The sequence below is a fragment of the Pan troglodytes genome, chromosome 3 (genome assembly GCF_028858775.2).
Source record: "Pan troglodytes isolate AG18354 chromosome 3, NHGRI_mPanTro3-v2.0_pri, whole genome shotgun sequence".
Classification (NCBI taxonomy): domain Eukaryota; kingdom Metazoa; phylum Chordata; class Mammalia; order Primates; family Hominidae; genus Pan; species Pan troglodytes.
In genome coordinates, this window is record NC_072401.2 from 130,033,540 (window position 1) to 130,052,673 (window position 19,134).

At 36.5% G+C, this 19,134-nt stretch overlaps 2 protein-coding genes across 32 annotated transcripts in view; one reads left to right on the forward strand and one right to left on the reverse strand.

Annotated features, from left to right (window-relative positions):
* JADE1 (jade family PHD finger 1) overlaps positions 1 to 7,206 on the forward strand; it is a 65,780-nt gene extending 58,574 nt beyond the window's left edge. For all 19 annotated transcript variants that reach the window (XM_001158814.6, XM_054683381.2, XM_063809851.1 and 16 more), the window contains one exon: positions 3,335 to 7,206. In XM_001158814.6, the coding sequence (XP_001158814.1) occupies positions 3,335 to 4,242 (908 nt within the window). In that variant the 3' untranslated portion in view covers positions 4,243 to 7,206. The remainder of the gene's footprint in view (positions 1 to 3,334) is intronic.
* Positions 3,262 to 19,134, reverse strand: part of SCLT1 (sodium channel and clathrin linker 1) — a 223,338-nt gene continuing 207,465 nt past the window's right edge. For 7 of the 13 annotated variants that reach the window (XM_063809861.1, XM_063809862.1, XM_063809868.1 and 4 more), the window contains 2 exons: positions 6,400 to 6,451; positions 3,262 to 5,221 (listed from right to left, as the gene is read on the reverse strand). In XM_063809861.1, coding sequence (XP_063665931.1) covers positions 5,124 to 5,221; positions 6,400 to 6,451 — 150 coding nt within the window. In that variant the 3' untranslated portion in view covers positions 3,262 to 5,123. Of the gene's footprint in view, positions 5,222 to 6,399; positions 6,452 to 15,985; positions 16,533 to 19,134 lie in introns of those variants that run through there. The other 6 variants (XR_010156700.1, XR_010156698.1, XM_517437.6 and 3 more) reach the window with 2 other exon arrangements.

Sequence of the window (19,134 nt, forward strand, 5' to 3'; positions counted from 1 at the left end):
ACACTGTTGAGGAAGAAATAATCATTTCTTAATTTTCTTATAGAAGAATTTAAGAAGCATAGACGTTCATATTTAAAGGAAGTCTTTAATTTGAGGCATCATGTTTAAGGGAAAAAGCTATGAATTTGCCCTCTATAAATATGGGTGGAATCCTGTGTTCTCTGCTTACTGAGCAAACACATGAAAGTCTTTTGAGTCTCCCTAATTTCTTCATGTGCAAAATGGAGATATCGCAAGCTACCTCTTGGAATTGAGAGACTAAAATGAAACAGTGACTTATATATTACACAGTACTTGGTAAACACATCATGGGGATACCTAACAGGTTTATATTCAGCCTTGGGCTCTATCTGTAACATGGTAAATATGGTCAATATATGTTAAGACTGTACTTAAGACACAGTCCATTTTTAGATAATGTTCACAGTAGACTTTTTTTGTGTAGATGGATTGTTGACTATTTCTGAGATTGAGCACCAAATATTTATTTAGTGTCTTCTATTTTATATTGCCCTGGGCTAGGCAAACAGAAAAAGAAAACTAGGGTATATACTTCCTCTACTCTGGACAACACATCAGTTACTTGGGAGATCAAGGGCAAAGATCAAGTTGGGCAGGTTGTTTAACCTCTCTGAGAATCCGTTGATCTTAAAGTTTGTTTTAGAATCAAGACCCCTTAAGTGCATTTGAGCTCTATATTCTGTGATCATAAGCCCCCAAAAGTAGGTAGTATAAGGATTTCAGAGAAGCAGAGCTGCTGAGTGTGGATCAGGCAGAATTAGGGACCCATGGAACAGGTAGGTCTTAGACTGGACTTCATTGGAAGATAGTCAGCGTCTCTCTCCTGCCTTGGACTGCCCTTTAAAGTTCTAGCTGCACCATTCTTGGTGCTTGCGTTGTGCAATCATAGTTGATTCACTCTTGTTTTGGTGCATTTGTGGCTTTTTGTCACTCCATCTAGATTATTATGGTGCACAGAGACAACAAAGAAGTTGTTATAACCTGTTGCATTGAAATCCAAATTCTGGTTTATCTAACCAATTATGTGCGACTAGAGGGAGCTCGGTCATCTGAAGAAATAAAAAAAGGTTTAGGGAGGTTTAAATAATGTTCTTGAAGTGTTACATAGTTTGAATGCAATAACTTGTTGATATCCTAGATATTTTCTTCCCAAGATTAAGTATTTTCCAGGTGAATCAAGTGTATATCATTAGCTGGAACTTGCAGTTTAATTGTTAAGATTTTAAAAATAAATTTTCTAAGTAGGGTGTCATATGTAAAAGTAGGTCGATTCAGATTCCCTAAGGTGAGCTCTCTCTTCATGATTCCTACCTGAATACAAATAAATGAGATCTGTTTAACCGCCTTGGAAGACTGTCTGGTGCAGATCACCGAGCCTACAGCAGCAAATGCTGAGCTGGGATCACTAATGCAAGTTGTGCCTGTGGAGTTGTGCCACTGGAGGGCTTTCTGCAACTCTTAGGTCATTATGTAATGAGTGACTCCCTGTAAAAATAAGCCGTAAAAAGCATTTTCATCTGGTTTCATTTGAGTTATTTCTCATGGATATTGCAGGCAGGTTTTTGCATTTCATGGCTGAGGTTTTTACTGGGTGAGCGAATGATATTCTTAATAAGTCTGGGAGTTATTTTGTGGTAACAGAGCTGTAATGTAGATCTGCATTCAGAAGTCCTACTATTTCAGAAAAGGAAAACAAATCTTCCTTTCATTCTGATGTAAGAACCATAGGTATGATCAGTTGAAAACATTTATCTTCCTGTAGGATGCTGTTGAGTAATGCAGTTGAAACCCTTTAGGGTGCTTTTTTTCTTTTTCCAGTCCTAGGCTTCAGTCGTGTTCTTATTCATGCCTAAAGGCTGTCTCCTGCCTGAAGTAGAGCAGATGGTCATGATTTATATGTCATTTAGGGTCCATGGTTTAAACTCTGTGATTCTGAGAGTGGGTAGGGTCATTTGCTGAGAGTGTCCTCAGTGGCAACAGTGCTTATGGGGGGTGGGGGGGTCATGAGTTGGAGGCTCTTTAGAGACATGGATTACAGTCAAGGAGATAGAAATCAGAGTTCAGAAAATGTTAGCCTCTTCTTACCATTCTCTTTTCCTGTGGCAGGTGATTGAGTAAAAGAAATATATTCAGTGTGATGTGAAGGTTGATTCTAATGATTGATTCTTGAGAAAGCAGCATTTCCAAACCAGCAGGTTGTAAAATACCTCCTCCTGTGGTCATGACAGCTCTGTGTTCTGAGTCGCTAGCTATGTTTCATTTGCTTGCAGTGTCTGTGTCTGGTGAGCACTAGGTTCTCATATGGCCTCCTGTCTCATACCCTGGGGGCTGAACCTTGTTTTCTTGGTGGCTCATATCTTATGGGAGACAGAAAACATGAGAACTGCTCTTTCTAGATGATCTTGAGGCTGTTGTAAAATCATGGTCTTTATGACAAACTCTAATGTGTTATGAATTCACCCACTAGGGGTAACAACTCATTAGTGGGTTCTGAGATGAATTCAGTGGGTCATGACCAGTATTAAAAACAAGTAAAGTATAATAGGAAATGTCAGAGTACATTATCAAATGATGAGGGTTAATATTATTTCGTGAAATGTGAACTCTTACTAGGTCATGCTGTGGAATTTAGTCACTGTGATTTGCATCAAAAAATATGAAAAACATCAATTTAACTTACTTCAAGTTGAATGACAATTCAGTTGAATCCCACAAATGTATTTTGCACATCATAATAATGAACATTTTTGGAACACTTACTATGTGTCAAGAATTATTTTAAACATTTCCTTTATTCATTCACATGTTTACATGTACTTGTCCTCATAATAACCCTGTGAGGGTATAGACACATAGAGAAACTTAGAAGCCCCGAGCCCTGCTTTTTGGGTCCTCTCAGTCTCGTACGGGAGGCAGAAGACTGGACCGTGGAGGAGCGCGGCGCAGGTGCTGCTCTGTAACCAGGTAGAGGGAGCAGAGGCAGCCATCAGCCACCTGATGGGTTCTGCATGGAGTCCGCTCTGAAAATCAGATCAGTTATTTTGTTTGGAGGAGGTCTAGTTTTATGAAAAATTATGTGAGCTTCAGCTGTTTTAGAAAATGTGGCATATTGAGTCTGCAGATTGAATGGAGATTCTCAAGGCAGGTAATCTCTTCACTATAAAAACCAAATTTGTACAAACTTGGTGGTGTAAGTGTTGTGTTGTTGGGTGGGGAGTTCACATCAATTGGGCCACACTAAGGGTGTAGAATTTTATTCTTTTGGATTTGCTTCTGCTGTAATTTTTCTTTATTTGTGGTTTTATGTTTATAGGTGTGCCTTCTTCCTGCTCCTCCTCCTCACTGGAAAACATGCTTTTGTTTAACAGTCCTTCTGTTGGCCCTGATGCTCCCAAGATAGAGGACTTGAAGTGGCATTCTGCATTCTTCAGAAAACAAATGGGTACTTCCTTGGTTCATTCGCTGAAAAAGCCCCATAAGCGAGATCCTTTGCAGAATAGCCCTGGAAGTGAAGGCAAAACCCTGCTGAAGCAGCCAGACCTGTGTGGTAGAAGGGAGGGGATGGTGGTCCCAGAGAGCTTTTTGGGTTTGGAAAAGACCTTTGCAGAAGCACGTCTCATATCAGCACAACAGAAAAATGGTGTGGTGATGCCAGACCACGGGAAAAGAAGAGACAATCGTTTTCATTGTGATCTCATTAAAGGAGACTTAAAGGACAAATCTTTTAAACAGAGTCACAAGCCTCTCAGGTCCACAGATGTGTCCCAGAGGCATCTGGACAACACAAGAGCTGCCACCTCCCCTGGAGTGGGGCAGTCAGCACCTGGCACAAGGAAGGAGATAGTGCCCAAGTGCAATGGCTCCCTAATCAAAGTAAACTATAATCAGACTGCAGTCAAAGTGCCTACAACACCTGCCAGCCCAGTGAAAAACTGGGGAGGATTCCGGATTCCAAAGAAGGGGGAACGGCAGCAGCAGGGAGAGGCCCACGACGGGGCCTGCCACCAGCACTCAGACTACCCATATTTGGGCTTAGGCCGAGTTCCAGCCAAGGAAAGGGCAAAAAGCAAATTAAAATCCGACAATGAGAATGACGGGTATGTCCCCGATGTGGAAATGAGTGACTCAGAGAGTGAGGCATCAGAAAAGAAATGTATACACACCAGCAGCACTATCAGCAGAAGGACAGACATTATCAGGAGAAGCATCTTGGCTTCTTGATGCAACAGAGATGATGCGGAAGCCCTTTGGGCTCGTCATTGGGTTTGCTAGAGGAGAGCTCTGATGTGGGGGAGAAGCAGAAACCCATTAATCCTGAGCTACACAAACACATTTACTTGCAATTCAGATTAATTTTTTTCCAGTCATTTTTAAATCATTTTTGTGAGAAGTTTGTGTTATTTGCAACTTGTTGAGGAAACAGAAGAGTAGATTGTAACCATAAGACACTGCTAAGACTAGAACCCGAACTAAACACTAAAATAAGAATGAAATGTTTTAAAGAAGGCAAGGCTTAAATAAGCCTCATGAATTTTTATAGCCCTCTGCATTCTTCCCAAAGCACAAACTCATGGTTACCTGAATATAGGGAACCAGATATGGTTCTTGAGAAACCCTCATGGTACCATTCACAGCCCATAAAGTTTATTTTCTAGGACTGTGGTAGATCTTGAAATCATATTTATATTTGGCCCTCAAGGCTATTTTTGTTGCATTATAGTATATAAGCAGCAGCTCTGAAGCTTCAGTAACACTAAGAAATTTATGTGTAAATATAGCAGTCAGGGAAGAGAATTTTAAAAAAGGTCATTATTGAAGAAGCTGAGGGGACAGGGTAGAGCTGCTGCAATATGGAGATTTAGGGTAATATGGCAAGGTCCTGCTGCTTTAAGCCTGTGAGTGGGTTGTGGATATGGGACTGGTGGAGAGTGAGACTGTTAGGAAAGTTGTATCTATGAATAAGGGCAGTTGAAGTAGAATTTTTACCAGTCCACTTGACCTTCTTCTTCCCTAACCACTGGCTCTTGAGCCAGCTTGGGATTTCCCTGGCCATTGCCAATACCTGGCCATCTGGCTTCCAATAGTACAATGGCTACTCAAGTTCAAGCGAAGAACTTCCAGACTCTGGTGACTGTTACTTCCCAGAGCCAACCACTAGTGCATATGTTAGGGAATCTGGGCTTCCAACATGAATGGATTCCTTAAGAAAAAGGAAAAAAAAAAAAAAAAAAAAGAAAGAAAAAAAGAAAAAAAAAGAAAAAAGAAAAAAAGAGAAAAAAGCGAAATAGGTTATATTTTAAAAACAATAGAAAGGCAATAAGTTGCGATAAGCTCTTACTATTGACCAAGGTTATACAGGAAAGAGACTGAAGTGTACCCTTGAATAGGTTTTCTGTAGTCAGAGTTCTAAACTCTAATTTGTAACTTGGACTTTCTAATTGCAAATGGCAATAACTATTAAGTTATCAGCAATAATAAATTTAGCATTAAATTTGAGTACAATGTTTTGTTTTTGCACTCCCCATAGTGCGTATGTATTAAGACAGTGGATAGTGTTTAGGTCCTGTTAATTTTCTTTGGAATTCAATGTGGTTGTGAATCAAACTTAAGGAAGGAACGTTTAAATAGCAATGAGATACAGAATTATGGGCCTTTGGAACAAGCCCGACTTCCCCTAAATTCTCCTTAGTTTGTTAATACCAGTATTCAGATTCCTGATTCATTTATACATCTGTTTCCATATGGCAGGGACATTATGATACTTAATGAATAATGCTTTGAGGAGTTCTGCAGTTAACTTTCAAGTCTTCCAGATGATTGTCAACAACAAAAAAGGCTTATTGAATCCCATCTTGCTATGCAAGTTTTATCAGATGATCAAATAGTAGATCTGATACATCCCCATTGTATGTATGACATTTTCAAACCAAGTCTTAACTTTTCAAGGACATTTTAGTAGCTAATTCAGGGGAGGGGGAAGAATGATGCAGGTTTTTAGATTGACTGACTATTTTTGAGCTATGGGGCTCATTTTGAAAGACTGCTGTCCAGATCAGCTTGTTGCTGCAGATAATAGAAGGTTCTTATGAATCCAAGTTGTATATTCACTTGTAGCATAATTTAAAAATTAGATTTTTTTTGCATATGAGCAAAAACCTTTTGCTGGATACAGGAGAAGGTTGGACTTTATCTACAGTTATCTTTTGATTACAGCAACAGCTCTGGGTGAGAGTAGAATTTATAGAGGGATAATTTGTCAAGCCATAGAAAGAAAATCTAAATTAATCTAGTAAGTGTATGACCTCTCACCATTTTAAGAGGTATCAGATTCATTTGCACTATTAGGAATGCTAGTTTTGTGCAAAAATAATGCCTTACCTGTTTTTTCCCCACATTTAGGTTGAAAAGCTTTCAAATGTTCCAAGTTATGCTGAACCAAAAAACAAAACAAAAACAAAACAAAAAATATTAAAAAAAACCCACACAAAAACAAAACACACAAAAATAAAAAGCCCACACTTTTTATTCCTGCTTCGAAATGCAAATGGATAGAGCACGGTTTCTCTGACAGTATAATGATAGCTTTGTGAGTTAGTTTCATGTCATGCTGGGAACTCTGTATGAGGTGGCCATAAGCAGCAACCAGCCCAAACACCCACTTGCGTTCTATTAGTATGGAACCATTTGCATTTGTTTTTTTTAAGCTTTATCTTTCCTTGTGCATCCTGACCAAGAAATATCTTTGATTATGATTAATGTATTATGTCAAAATGTAGGCTAGTTAAACTTTTGTAAAGTTGCCTGGAATGTCATTTGTTAGGTTATAAACACAAGATCTAAATGAAGGGTTTTATGTGTTGTGTACAAATCTTATTTTGAAATGGACAAACTTGTCATTACATTTGTAACCTTGTACAGAGGATTTTTCACTATGTGCCTAGCTTGGTGTCCATTCAGCTAAAATTGAAAAAAAAAAAAGGTGCATGAAGAGTTAAAAATCAAATTAAAGTATATGTAGAGATGACTATTTTATATTACATGACCCAATCCTGTATTTATTTCTACCCCCTTTTTGAAAGTATTTATAAAACTAGTTGAGGACAGCTGTATTTTTTTGTTGAACTATTTAGTAGAATTGTGCCTTTTTGTCTGTATGTGAATAAATGCTGTACATTTTGCAATACATTTTAAGTGTCTTGAAATCTGCTTTTGCTAAATATTTAAAGGTATATATGACTTAGCCGTCCTGAATCAGTTGTTTACTGTCTTCCAATTTAAATCAGGAATGAGAACTGTAGAGAGCATATCAAATTTGTGCAGAACACAGATTCACTGGGCTGCTTTCTGGCTCAACTCTGATGGCGAGACTGAAAAATAACGGTTTGAGTTTAGTCTTCCCCACCTGGAGTTCTTTCCAGAATACAGTTTTGGATCTGAAAACATAGAATCGTTGAAACAACATAGACTTCAGGGTCAGAGAGAACTGTATTTAAAGGCTAAACTATAGTTTACCAGGCACATGACATTGGCCAAGTCACTTAACCGTTTTAAGCCTCAGTTTTCCCAGAAAGAGGATAACAACATCTTAGTAACTTAGATATTGAAGTAGTTGTGATTATTTAAAGCAAGTCCATTGAGCACCTTACAGAGAGCATATATTAGGCATTTAGTAAGTGGTAGGCTATTATTTTTATTAGGAACAAGACACTGATGTTTACAATATTTTAACTAATGAGCTTTCTGAGGTGAAAAAATATTCCTGAATGATGGGACGGTTGTATTTTTAATACAACCTTTAAATAATTTTTAAAAATAATTTTTCAAAGAGCAGTTTCATTAAATGCTTTCTTTTGATCACAGAACTCTGGGACAGTAGGGCAAAAAAATATTATCTGCATTATACACCTTAAGACTTGGCCAAGATCACAGCAGTAGGTACTGGCAGAACTGGGCCTACACTCATTCTCATTTCTGAAAAGATTGTTTCCTGCCTGAAACAATCTTTTGTACATCCACTACATGCAGAAATTAGCATATAGTGAAATGCACCTTTTTCTTTATGTTGGGAACAGCAAAACTGGTGTGAATTATGCATTCTCATGTAGATTATAATGATTAGGATCCAAAACAGGGTAGCTATCTTAATCTAATTTATAATTTTTGTAAGGATTTGGCCAGTTTAAAAGAAAAAACAATTATTCGTACATTTTGCTAAAAGCTTCTCATTTCTCCTTAGTGACTATTTACTTCCATATTGCTTGCTCTAAGACCCCTGAGAGAAACAACTGATTCTTCCTACAAGGTCTTAAAGTTGAATAACCACAATAGTTCCCTAGGGAAATTAAGTCCTCAGGAGCCAAAGGAAGGGCCTATCATTGGCAGCTGTGCAATCTGTGATGGGAAATGTCACACCAGGGACTCACGTTCATGTTTTCACCCAAATCACTGAAAAAACAGTTTCTACCTTTGAAGCATTAGCCATCTGCAACAAACTTCACAATTAACTTCAAGGTTGAAATCTTCAATATGATTTCCCTTTAATGCTCAGAACTCCATTAGATGATGTGTTCTAGTCTGAGGTAGGCTTTGATTGTCTGGTCATTGAAAAAGAGGATAAAGGCAAATCCAATGGTATCTACTTCCTTCACTTCAACTGTTCCCTGTACTACTTACTCAGTTTGGTATTTCTGCAATCCAGCTTTTCTGGAGTGTGAAGAGATTGCTTATTGGGCATCCCCTCTTGGATGTATACAGGTACTTGAGATTTTGGAACTCTTTCTATATCCTGTTTTAGAGAATGTCCTCCTAGACTGAAACCTGGGAGTCCTTTATGAATTCTTCAACTCTCACAGCCAAATAGTGATCAAGGCCTGTGTATTACATTTAATATTGCCTTAATATTTTTTGCTTCGATCCCACCACCATTTGCTATATAATTCAGGTCTCTTCATTTTTTGCCTGGATTACTGGTTTCCTTAACACAAGTCTTGCTGAAATTAATCTCTCCAGCATTTGGCTGAAGCCTTGCCAATGGTATCTCCATAGTGATAACTTCTGAAATAAAAGCTGATTTTGTCATTCCACATAGCCTTTGGGGGAACCTCCTGACTTCTGCAGATAATTACAAAGGTTTATCAAGTGGCAGGCACTGGTATGTATTATGTTAATTAGTTTAATCCTTATAACGTGAAGTAGGCACTATTATCTCCAATTTACAGATGAGGAAACTGAGGCACAGAGAAATTAAGTAATTTGCTCAAGGTCAGTAGGGTTAGATCTTGGATTCAATCCCAGCCTGTCTGGGATTGAGACCCATAGGCTGTACTGCCTCTCAGAATATAAAAATAGTTCACACACGGCCGGGTGCAGTGGCTCACGCCTGTAATCCCAGCACTTTGGGAGGTGGAGGTGGGCAGATCACGAGGTCAGGAGTTCGAGACCAGCCTGAACAATATAGTGAAACCCTGTATCTACTAAAAATACAAAAAATTAGCCAGGCGTGGTGGCACACGCCTGTAATCCTAGCTACTCAGGAGGCTGAGGCAAGAGAACTGCTTGAACCTGGGAAGTGGAGGTTGCAGTGAGCTGAGATTGTGCCACTGCCCTCCAGCCTGGGTGACAGAGTGAGACTCGGTCTCAAAAAAAAAAAAAGTTCACACAAAGTAGTTAGCATATTTAGGACTACACGTGTAAACTTCAGTTAAATGAATTGGTAAATTTATTGGTAAAGCCAATAAACTTGGTTAAAACATGTTAATGCACTGGTTAAAAGACTTTGAGTATAACCTAATAGATAATGAGCAGGATAGTCTGCTTACAGTCAATTAGTTCCAGCCTTATTCTAGGGAGAATGGAATTAATTGTCACATGCATATTGTATGTAACACACATACATACAAACATATTTACAGATCAAATATATGTATATGTAATCAAAGAAAACAACACTGCTATCAAAGAATAAAAAGAATAACTGAACTCTACATCCTAACTGCTTGGAAAGTTAGTTACAGAAATATTTAAAATCACATAGTTTCTTGATGTTGAGAACTAATATCTTAACACTAAATTAAAGCTATGTAAAACCTCCAAGTCGGCATTTTTGTGATAAGAAGCATAATAAATCCAGTTATTTTTACAAATGAATAAGCAATGCAGAATTAAGTAGCAAAGATAAAAATAATGTGTATTGTCATTCCTAATGTATCGCCAATGTGTCCTGATATTCTCACTACTACTTGGCTTATATATGGCTGAGTTTTACAAATTACATTTATAATTATGGGTTAATGTGATTATTTTACTCACTAATCTGGGGTGATTGATAGTTCTAACTTCAGGATTATGACCAGTGTAAAACAATTTCTTTATGAAGCAAATCTTTTTCTTTGGTGTTTCCCTTCCCATGCAACAGTTTCAAAGACAGCTTTTCTCCTTTTTCCCACCAACTTTGGCTCTAATTAATTCAGTTCCATCCTTGGAGCTTCTCTTTTTTATATCAAAAGCTTGTGATGGTATCTTTGCCTCAACTAGTCTCAAGTACTCTAAGTAAATACCTTTCAAACTCCATACTTTAAAATATCACACTCTGAAAGGAAATTATGCATTATATCACTTTACAATAACTAAACACAATTTAACCTTTTTTGGTCGATTAAAATTGGTGAAATTGTCATCACTCATTGAAGAAATCTGGAAACTTTCAAAAGAGGTATTAAGCTAATTATTATAACTTCCTTTGCTTAGATCTATTTTTTTCTACTACTTTACTTACATTTAGGTTGTGGCCAATTTCTTTTCTAGGTCTGGAAAATTTACCAAATCCCACTAGATACGAAGATACTTTGTTCTAGCAAGTTTTTAGGGCTATATACATAATCTGAAAACCAAAAGAGCTTTTTGGGTAGTGCCAGTCAGAAAGGGAATTAAAACAAAAAAAGAGGCTCACTCGGGAGGGGGGAGGGATAGCATCAGGAGATATACCTAATGTAAATGACGAGTTAATGGGTGCAGCACACCAACACGGCACATGTATACATATGTGACAAACCTGCACATTGTGCACATGTACCCTAGAACTTAAAGTATTAAAAAAAAAAAAAAGGCTCACAGCTCAGACTTGTTTTAAGGTTGATGAATGAAAAAGTGGAAGTAGAATTTTTTGAAACCTATTTGGCATCTATATGTTCAATCAAGAACGCTGATCCTTGAACTGCAAGGACAGAGTGGACACTGGTAAGATGATGAGGGTCACTTGAAGTCTAGAATGTGTGAAGCATGTACATGAGAGCATCTAGATGTTTACAGTGAGTTCAAGCCTCCTGACCCAGATGAATTACATCCCATGACACTTGGAGAACCTATAAAGGTTACTTTTGAATCACTGTCAGCAAATGGGAGAGGTGTCAAAATTATAAATTCCTCAAACTCTAAAGATACAATGTTGCACAATAGTACAATTCTGGTGTTGACCAGATCTGGTCCAGCTGTGCCACCTGCCAGCTATGTGACCCCGAGCAAATGATTTAACTTTTACTATACCTCATATCTTTGGAAAGGAAATAACACCTACCTAGAAGGGCTGTCGAACTATATGAGGTAATAAATGCAAAATGTTAGCATGATGCACAGCACATGACAGATGCTCCACAAACAGACATTATTAATACACATAAGCATGTTACCATAATCCAGAGAAACTCTCCACTGGATTGTTTTAGTTATTTGAAGAAATATGCTTATAACTTCTCTTATTCTCTTTTATCCCATAGAGTAGTTTAAATGAAAGGAGATCTAGTCTCACTTTTAATCTTCCTAGATGTAAATATTAAAGATTTCCTTATATTTTATATTATGCTCTGATAACTTTTTCATTCACTGAAAAAAGGACTGTGCTGCCATAGAATGAAAACATTGAACGAAAACTTCCATAATGCCTTATCAAAGGAATTAAAGAGTTTTAACAAACATAAAAGGAACATGCTGTGATTACTAGGATGCCACATGGATTTACTAAGAAGGCTAACTTACTTTTCATTTTGGACAGGATTACTAGATTACATCTGGAAAATATGACTAATATGGCATAAATGAATTTTTGCTTGGCAGAAGGCTGGATTTTTCTTGATGTTCTTATGCTAGTTTACAAGTAGCAGTATGGGCCAGATTAAAAACGGGTTGAATTACCACATCTGACATGTGCTGATCAGTTTTATCCATTAAGGGAGTTGGTGCTTGGTATGCTCTAAGACTGTCTATATTTCAATCTGTCTGGTCCTCTTCTTTTTTTCAATGGTTTGAATGAAAATATGGGTAGCATGTTTATCTGATGTGTGGCTAGCATTCATTGTAAATCAAAAATTGCCTGTGGTGCAATAAATATAGCAGTAAATAAAGACAGACATGGCCCCTATCATACCTTTAGAGCTATCAAATGAGGTAACAGAATTAGGAGCTAAAATGACCTCAGCAGGTTATAATAATGTAATTAAATTTAATAGGGATAAATAACTAGTCCTGCATTTGGGCAAAGATTTGGCTTAGCAACAAAACCTTTGAAAAAGACTTAGGATTTTAGTTGATAACACGCTCAATATCTGTCCAACAGTGTGATTCAACTTTCCCTCCAAAAAAGCTAACATAATTTTAAGCTGCATTAATGGAAGTGTAAACTATAGAATAGTAATTCACATTTTTTCCTCATCCTAAACCCTGAAAAATATTATATATGTACATTTGAATGAATCACTAACTACAGTGACCCTCGAAGCATGATTTCCTAAGAAAGTATGTTTCTCAATCTTCTTGGAGTGGGGAAAAGAGAAAGGGTACATAGTTTGAAGCCATATCTATTCTCTGGAGATCTAATAAGTTGTCTGCTTACGCATAGGCAAGTATCACACGTGGGGGGCACCTATGAGAACGTGGGGCACATGTGAGTGTTTTGTGGTGAATTCTTGAGCTAGAGGGTACCAGTGTTGTAAAAAATTTCTTTTCAGATGCCTTTCTGTCCTATGACTTTTATTATCTAAGCATATTTTTCTTCGTTATATAAATATTATTAACATTGTCCCCAAAGCCATATATTTTTCTAAGGTTTAAGGGATGGTAAGGGACAGGTTTTTATCTGTAACTTCAGGGTAGTGCAATCTCTCTGTCTACATGTTTATGTGTATGTATGTATGTTTTAGGTAAACTAGACAAAATTATTTTTGATAAACATTTTTGCAAAAAAGCTCATTACAAATTTATTTTGAAAAAAATGATAAAAGAAAGACATTATGGTTAAAGAACAGCATTTATAGTAAAATGTTTAAAGTGTTTTTTTCACTCTTTCTTGATTTAAGAGTTGGTTTGGCAAGACTGTGTAACTATGAAATATTTAGTATTTGCAGACTTAATGAGTGACTGAATTGTTGCTAATGTTTTCCAATGTTTGGAGTGGTTATAATTCTCACACCAGAGAAGAAATTAGAAGATTGTTGCCTGCTCTAGTTTGCATATTTGTATACAAAGGGAAGAAGAGGTAATCATATCTCCTTTCTTCTTCAGGGAGAAACAATAAAGAAACATGAATAAATAAAATGAACTAGCTGTGTTGTCCTCAATTGCAGATCTATATCATTTCTTACCTCTCTTTCCTACTCATTTCTCCTGTATAGTAAAATACAGTTCACAGAATGATACTATTTGTATCATTTATAAGTGAAGACTGACCTGTATGAGAAGTGTTAAAAACTCCACTACATTTTTACATTGGAAATTATTAACAAACTTTTCTGAAAAGAAAAAAACCATCAAGTTTAGTTCTGTTGCTAAACATAGCTTAAGCCTGTTCAAATTCAACAGAGGTCAGAAAGGCATATTATCTGCATATTAGCAGCCTATTCTTCTCTTGGAGAATATCTAAGTACGCAAGGAGATCCAAGAGAAGATGGGTTATCAGGATGTGAAGAGTAGTTACCTGTGGCCAAAGTTTGGAGAAAGTATCTATGTTCAGAGATTTTACCTTGAAAAAATGTGTCTGGAAAGTTAGATTTTTTTGAAAAAGTATAATAATATAATACTTATATTCCATTTGCTAGAGTGTTAGTTTCTGAAGTGCTTTCTTCTACAGTCTCATACTTTTGTCAGACATAAAATTCTAACATCCCTAAAATTTTTAAAAAACAAATTCTATGTTCTATAAATATGAATATGAACATAACTCTTACTACATGGAAATTAGTCTGTGAATGACCTGGGAAGGAATTTAAAGAATCAAATGAAAAATTCTTTAAGAAATGAAAATAAGCTATGTGCCTCCCATCTGATTACCATTTAACTGCCATATAGGTATGATTTGGTCTCATCATCGCATTTGATACTATCAACCATGTGCCTTCCTTGAGTGTTTTATCATGTTGGAGTCTCTTTGTTATGACCCTCTCATTTCTCCTATTTAGTCTCCTTTAATGACTCATCTTTGTGAGTTCATTCAACAAATAAAGACATTCCTTAAGGTCCTGTTCTTAAAAACTCAGTTTTTGAAAAAGGAGTTATTGAATACCCTCCAAGTGCCAGGGACTATATTGGGTGCTAGGGATAAAATGAATGACAGTACATGTGGTCTTAGAGAGCTTGTACTCTGTTGGGGAGAAGATGACATTAAAGAAAATATTCCAAAAAGAGTTAACTACAAATTTTGACAAGTGCTATGAAGGAAAACTACGGTGCACTATTAAGAGCAATATAAGAAGGGGATCTTACTGAGGCTAGGGAAGGCCTCTGAGGAACTGATATTTGAGTAGAGATCTGAAAAGTGTATAAATAAAAAAGTCCATGCAGATGCCAGACACGGTGGCTCAGGCCTGTAATCCCAGCACTTCGGGAGGCCGAGGCGGGCAGATCACCTGAGGTCAGAAGTTCGAGACCAGCCTCACCAAGATGGTGAAACCCCATCTCTATTAAAAATAGAAAAATTAGTGGGTGTGGTGGCGGGTGCCTGTAATCCCAGCTACTTGGGAGGCTGAGGCAGGAGAATCGCTTGAACCTGGGAGGCAGAGGTTGCAGTGAGCCGAGATCATGCCTCTGTACTCCAGCCTGGTGATGGAGTGAGACTCTCTCAACAACAAAACAAAACAAAACAAAACAAAACAAAACAAAACAAAAAGTACATGCAGAGAGACCCTGTATTGGGAGGGAGTATTATATATTGACAGAAGTAAAAGAAGGCCATCGAAGTCAGAGCATAAGAAATGGAGGGGAAGAATAGTGTGGGAGGAAGCTGAAGAGATTGCTATTCACATCATGGAAGGCCCCAAGGGAAGCTCTTCCACTTCCACAGCTTCAATTCTCAGCTCCACGCAGAAGACTCCTATCACACACCCGGGCCTGTCGAGGGGGGAAGGGTAGGGGAGGGACAGCATTAGGAGAAATACCTAACGTAGATAACGGGTTGATGGGTGCAGCAAACCACTATGGCACAGGTATACCTATGTAACAAACCTGCATGTTCTGCACATTTACCCTAGAACTTAAAATATGATAATAATAATTAAAAAAGATTCCTATGACTATCTTAACTGTTAGCACCATTACTAAATTTCTGACTGATGGCTGAATATCTACACGTGAATGTTTTCATGTCACCTTCAACTCAAACTCATTATCTTTTATCTGGACAACTGCAGCAGTCTCCTAATTGGTTATCCAGATGCAAACCTCTCTGCTTTAATCAACAGAAACCAGCGTGTGCTAAGTTCAAACCAGAGAATAGGAACATGTATCTATGAAGATCAATAGGACTTCAATAGTTCAATGCCATGCAGTCCTAGCACCTAAGATCTCCATTTGATTAGTATTGCTTTAAGTAATATGTAAAAGACTCCTTCCAAATTCTTAAATATCAAGTTCCATAAATACTGAAAACCGTAAGTTAAAAATGAAGCACTACAATCATACATTAAAATACATGACAGCATCATTTTAGAAAGTGCACAATTTATTACATTTATGAGTTCATAATAAAATGGATACTTAGGAACTTTAAAAATGAGTTAGAAGTAACAATTAGATGTAAAATTCTCAAATCTTGGAAACTGAAATATTAAATTCTAGAATTTTCTTAAAAACTCTTTCTTATGAAAGAGAAATTTGCATAGTTTGAAAATTATTATGTCCTTTCAAGGGAAAAAGGAGGAATTAAAAAACAGACACATTGATGAAGGCAATGAGTTCTTCTCAGCTGGTTTATTCTCCACTGAAGCTCAATATAGGATTATATTTTCTTTACTTACAGGAAGTGGTCACTGCTCTGTTTTCCAATAACCCTCAAAACAGAACAACAATGCTTACGTGAAATAACACAAGCCTTAACTATTATACTTTGCAGGCTTTACCATTTCAATACACTTCTAGTCCAACTGCTTTCCCAACTCTAAAGTTCTGTGAGTGAACTATGAATATTTTTAAATATTTTCCAGATTCATCAGGGAGGCTGCTTTTCTTCTCTGCACTGTAATCACACTGAGCTGCAATTAAAATAAACAATCGGTAAGTAGTTACTTTTTCTGTGGAAAATCTTAGATTAATACAAAGAAGAATGCATCACAACCTATAAGTACTGAAATGGTCTTATTGGAAAGGGTTTTGTAAATGATCTTTTTCTTTTTGAGGCAATCTTGCTCTGTTGCCCAGGCTGGAGTACAGTGGTACAATCACAGCTCAATGTAGCCTTGACCTCCTAGGATCAAGTGATCCTTCTACTTCAGCCTCTTCAGTAGCCACTACACCTGGTTAATTTTAATTTTTAATTTTTTTCAGAGACAGGGTCTCACTACGTTGCCCAGACCAGCCTTGAACTCCTGGGCTCAAGCAATCCACCCACCTTGGTCTCAAAGTACTGGGATTATAGGTGTAAGCCACTGTGCCCAGTCAGTGATCATTTTAAAATTAATTTCTATTTTACTCTTGAAACTTTAAAATGTCTATTAATTTAGAGAAATGCAGGTCAAATAAGACATTCTATAGCTCAGGGTGATATGCTTAGAATTGTAAAACATATTCCAGATGGATGAAAAACATCTACATAAAAGTTAATCAGGAAAGTTTCTAAAACACAAACTAATGTAAGCCAACACAATTCAAGGCTGATAATAAAGTGATGATAGATTATAACAAGTAAAGTCTAATAGAAAAATAATCTTTAAATGTTAGTAGGAATTAATAACATATACACATAGTAAAAAAAGATCTAACAGTACAAAACGGTAGACAGCATAAAGGAAGTCTCGTTCCCATTGCTGTCTTTCATTCCATAGACCCCTCTCCAGATACAACCACTATTTCCAGTTTTAAAGTATGTTTCCGTAAATATTTTAAATGAGAATATATGTATTTCTTCATTCCTTTAATTTAAAAAATGATGAAAGTATTATAAACACTTTTCATCTTGTGTTTTTCTTCTAAATAATCTACCTTAGAAATAGCTCTATATTAGGTCTACTATACTTTATTCCTCTTAATAGCTGCAAACTGTTCCTCTGTATGAATACTCCATATAACCAGTCTGCTATTGTTGGGTATTTGTATGGTTTTTAATCTTTTAAAAGGAGAGACAATGCTTCAATCAGTATTTTTATATGTTTGCTTCCTGGCAAAAATGTTTCCAGGTGCAAGTGTGGGTCAAAGGTTATATACATTTACAGTTTTTGAAAGATACTGCCAAACTGTGCTCCGGAGACTGTACCAACATGTGCTTATATCAATAATATGTGAAAGTGCCAGCACAATGCATTTCCAAACTTCATGATCTGATAGGTAAAAAATGATGTGATTACAGTTTAAATTTGTATTTGTCTTATAGGTGAGGATGAACATCTTTTTAAATGTTTAAAAGCCATCTGTCCTTCTTTCTCCATAAACTTCCTTTATATATTTGTCTACCGGACTGTAGCATTTTTTGAAAACTTAGGTATCCTTTATATGTGTTTAGGGCATTAGCCTTTTGTCATATATGGTACAAATATTTTTCTCGGTTTGTCACTGACTTTATGACTTTTTCTGATACAGAAATTTGAAACTGTGATTATATTAATTTTTTTTCTTAGCTTCTAGGTTTTGTGTTCTTGCATTGAAAGGCTTCACCACACTGATTTAAAAAACTCATATGTTAACAGAACACAGTATGGCATTCAACCATTTAGAGTGATACACTTAGAATGGATGAATAACGTGTAGAGAAAGTTAATCAGAAAAGCACATTTAGAGCACAGTGCATCAGCACGATTCAGGGCTTGTATTGAACCAGTTACACGATGCTGCACTGCACTATGGTAAGTGTAATGTGTCAGAGATGATAATAATTTTTAAATTTTCTTCATTTTGTTAATATGCATTTAGTAGGATATTATTTCTAATAGCAATTTTTCAGTTTTTATAGGAAAATTAGAAGATTCAGAGAGGGCAAAGATAAAAATTAAAAAAATAAAATGTACGTCTTACAAACAAAGTTGATCACTTGGACTCATTTAAAACAGAAAAAATATTAACTCCAGGGAAGAAATTCCTTTTTGGGTAAGGGAAAAGTGCTGAATAATTACCTTCCATCTTCAAATAAGAACAGAATGGAAGGAGAAAAGCTTAGGGAAAGATTTGTTACAGAACAATTCGTGAAGTGGTTACTGACAAAACATTTTAAAAAGGTTAGTCAAAAGAACGGTGGAATCTTTGCCATTGGAGAGTTTAAACAACAGAAGAAACATCAGTACTAGACTGTTTAGGTTTAATTTTTTCAGGGGAGAAACTAAACTAGATGCTAACTGGTTATATAATTAATGTCCTGTAATCGTTCCCTTTTTACTATAGAACTCAAGGTAGTTGATTTTCGTAGATGTTTTCTTTGCCATTTGCCTTAAAAAAGGTAAACGTGAAGCTTTAAGGATTATGATACAGAAATTTAATTTCTTACATATCTGTCTAAATATCTACTTACCACTATAGGAAATGCTTTACATGTGTTAATTCTTTTGATCCTTTAATAACCATATGAGGGAGGTATTATTATCCTATATTAAACATGAGGAAACTGAGGCTTAGAGAAGTTGAAATTGCCCAAAGTCACAAGCTTTTACT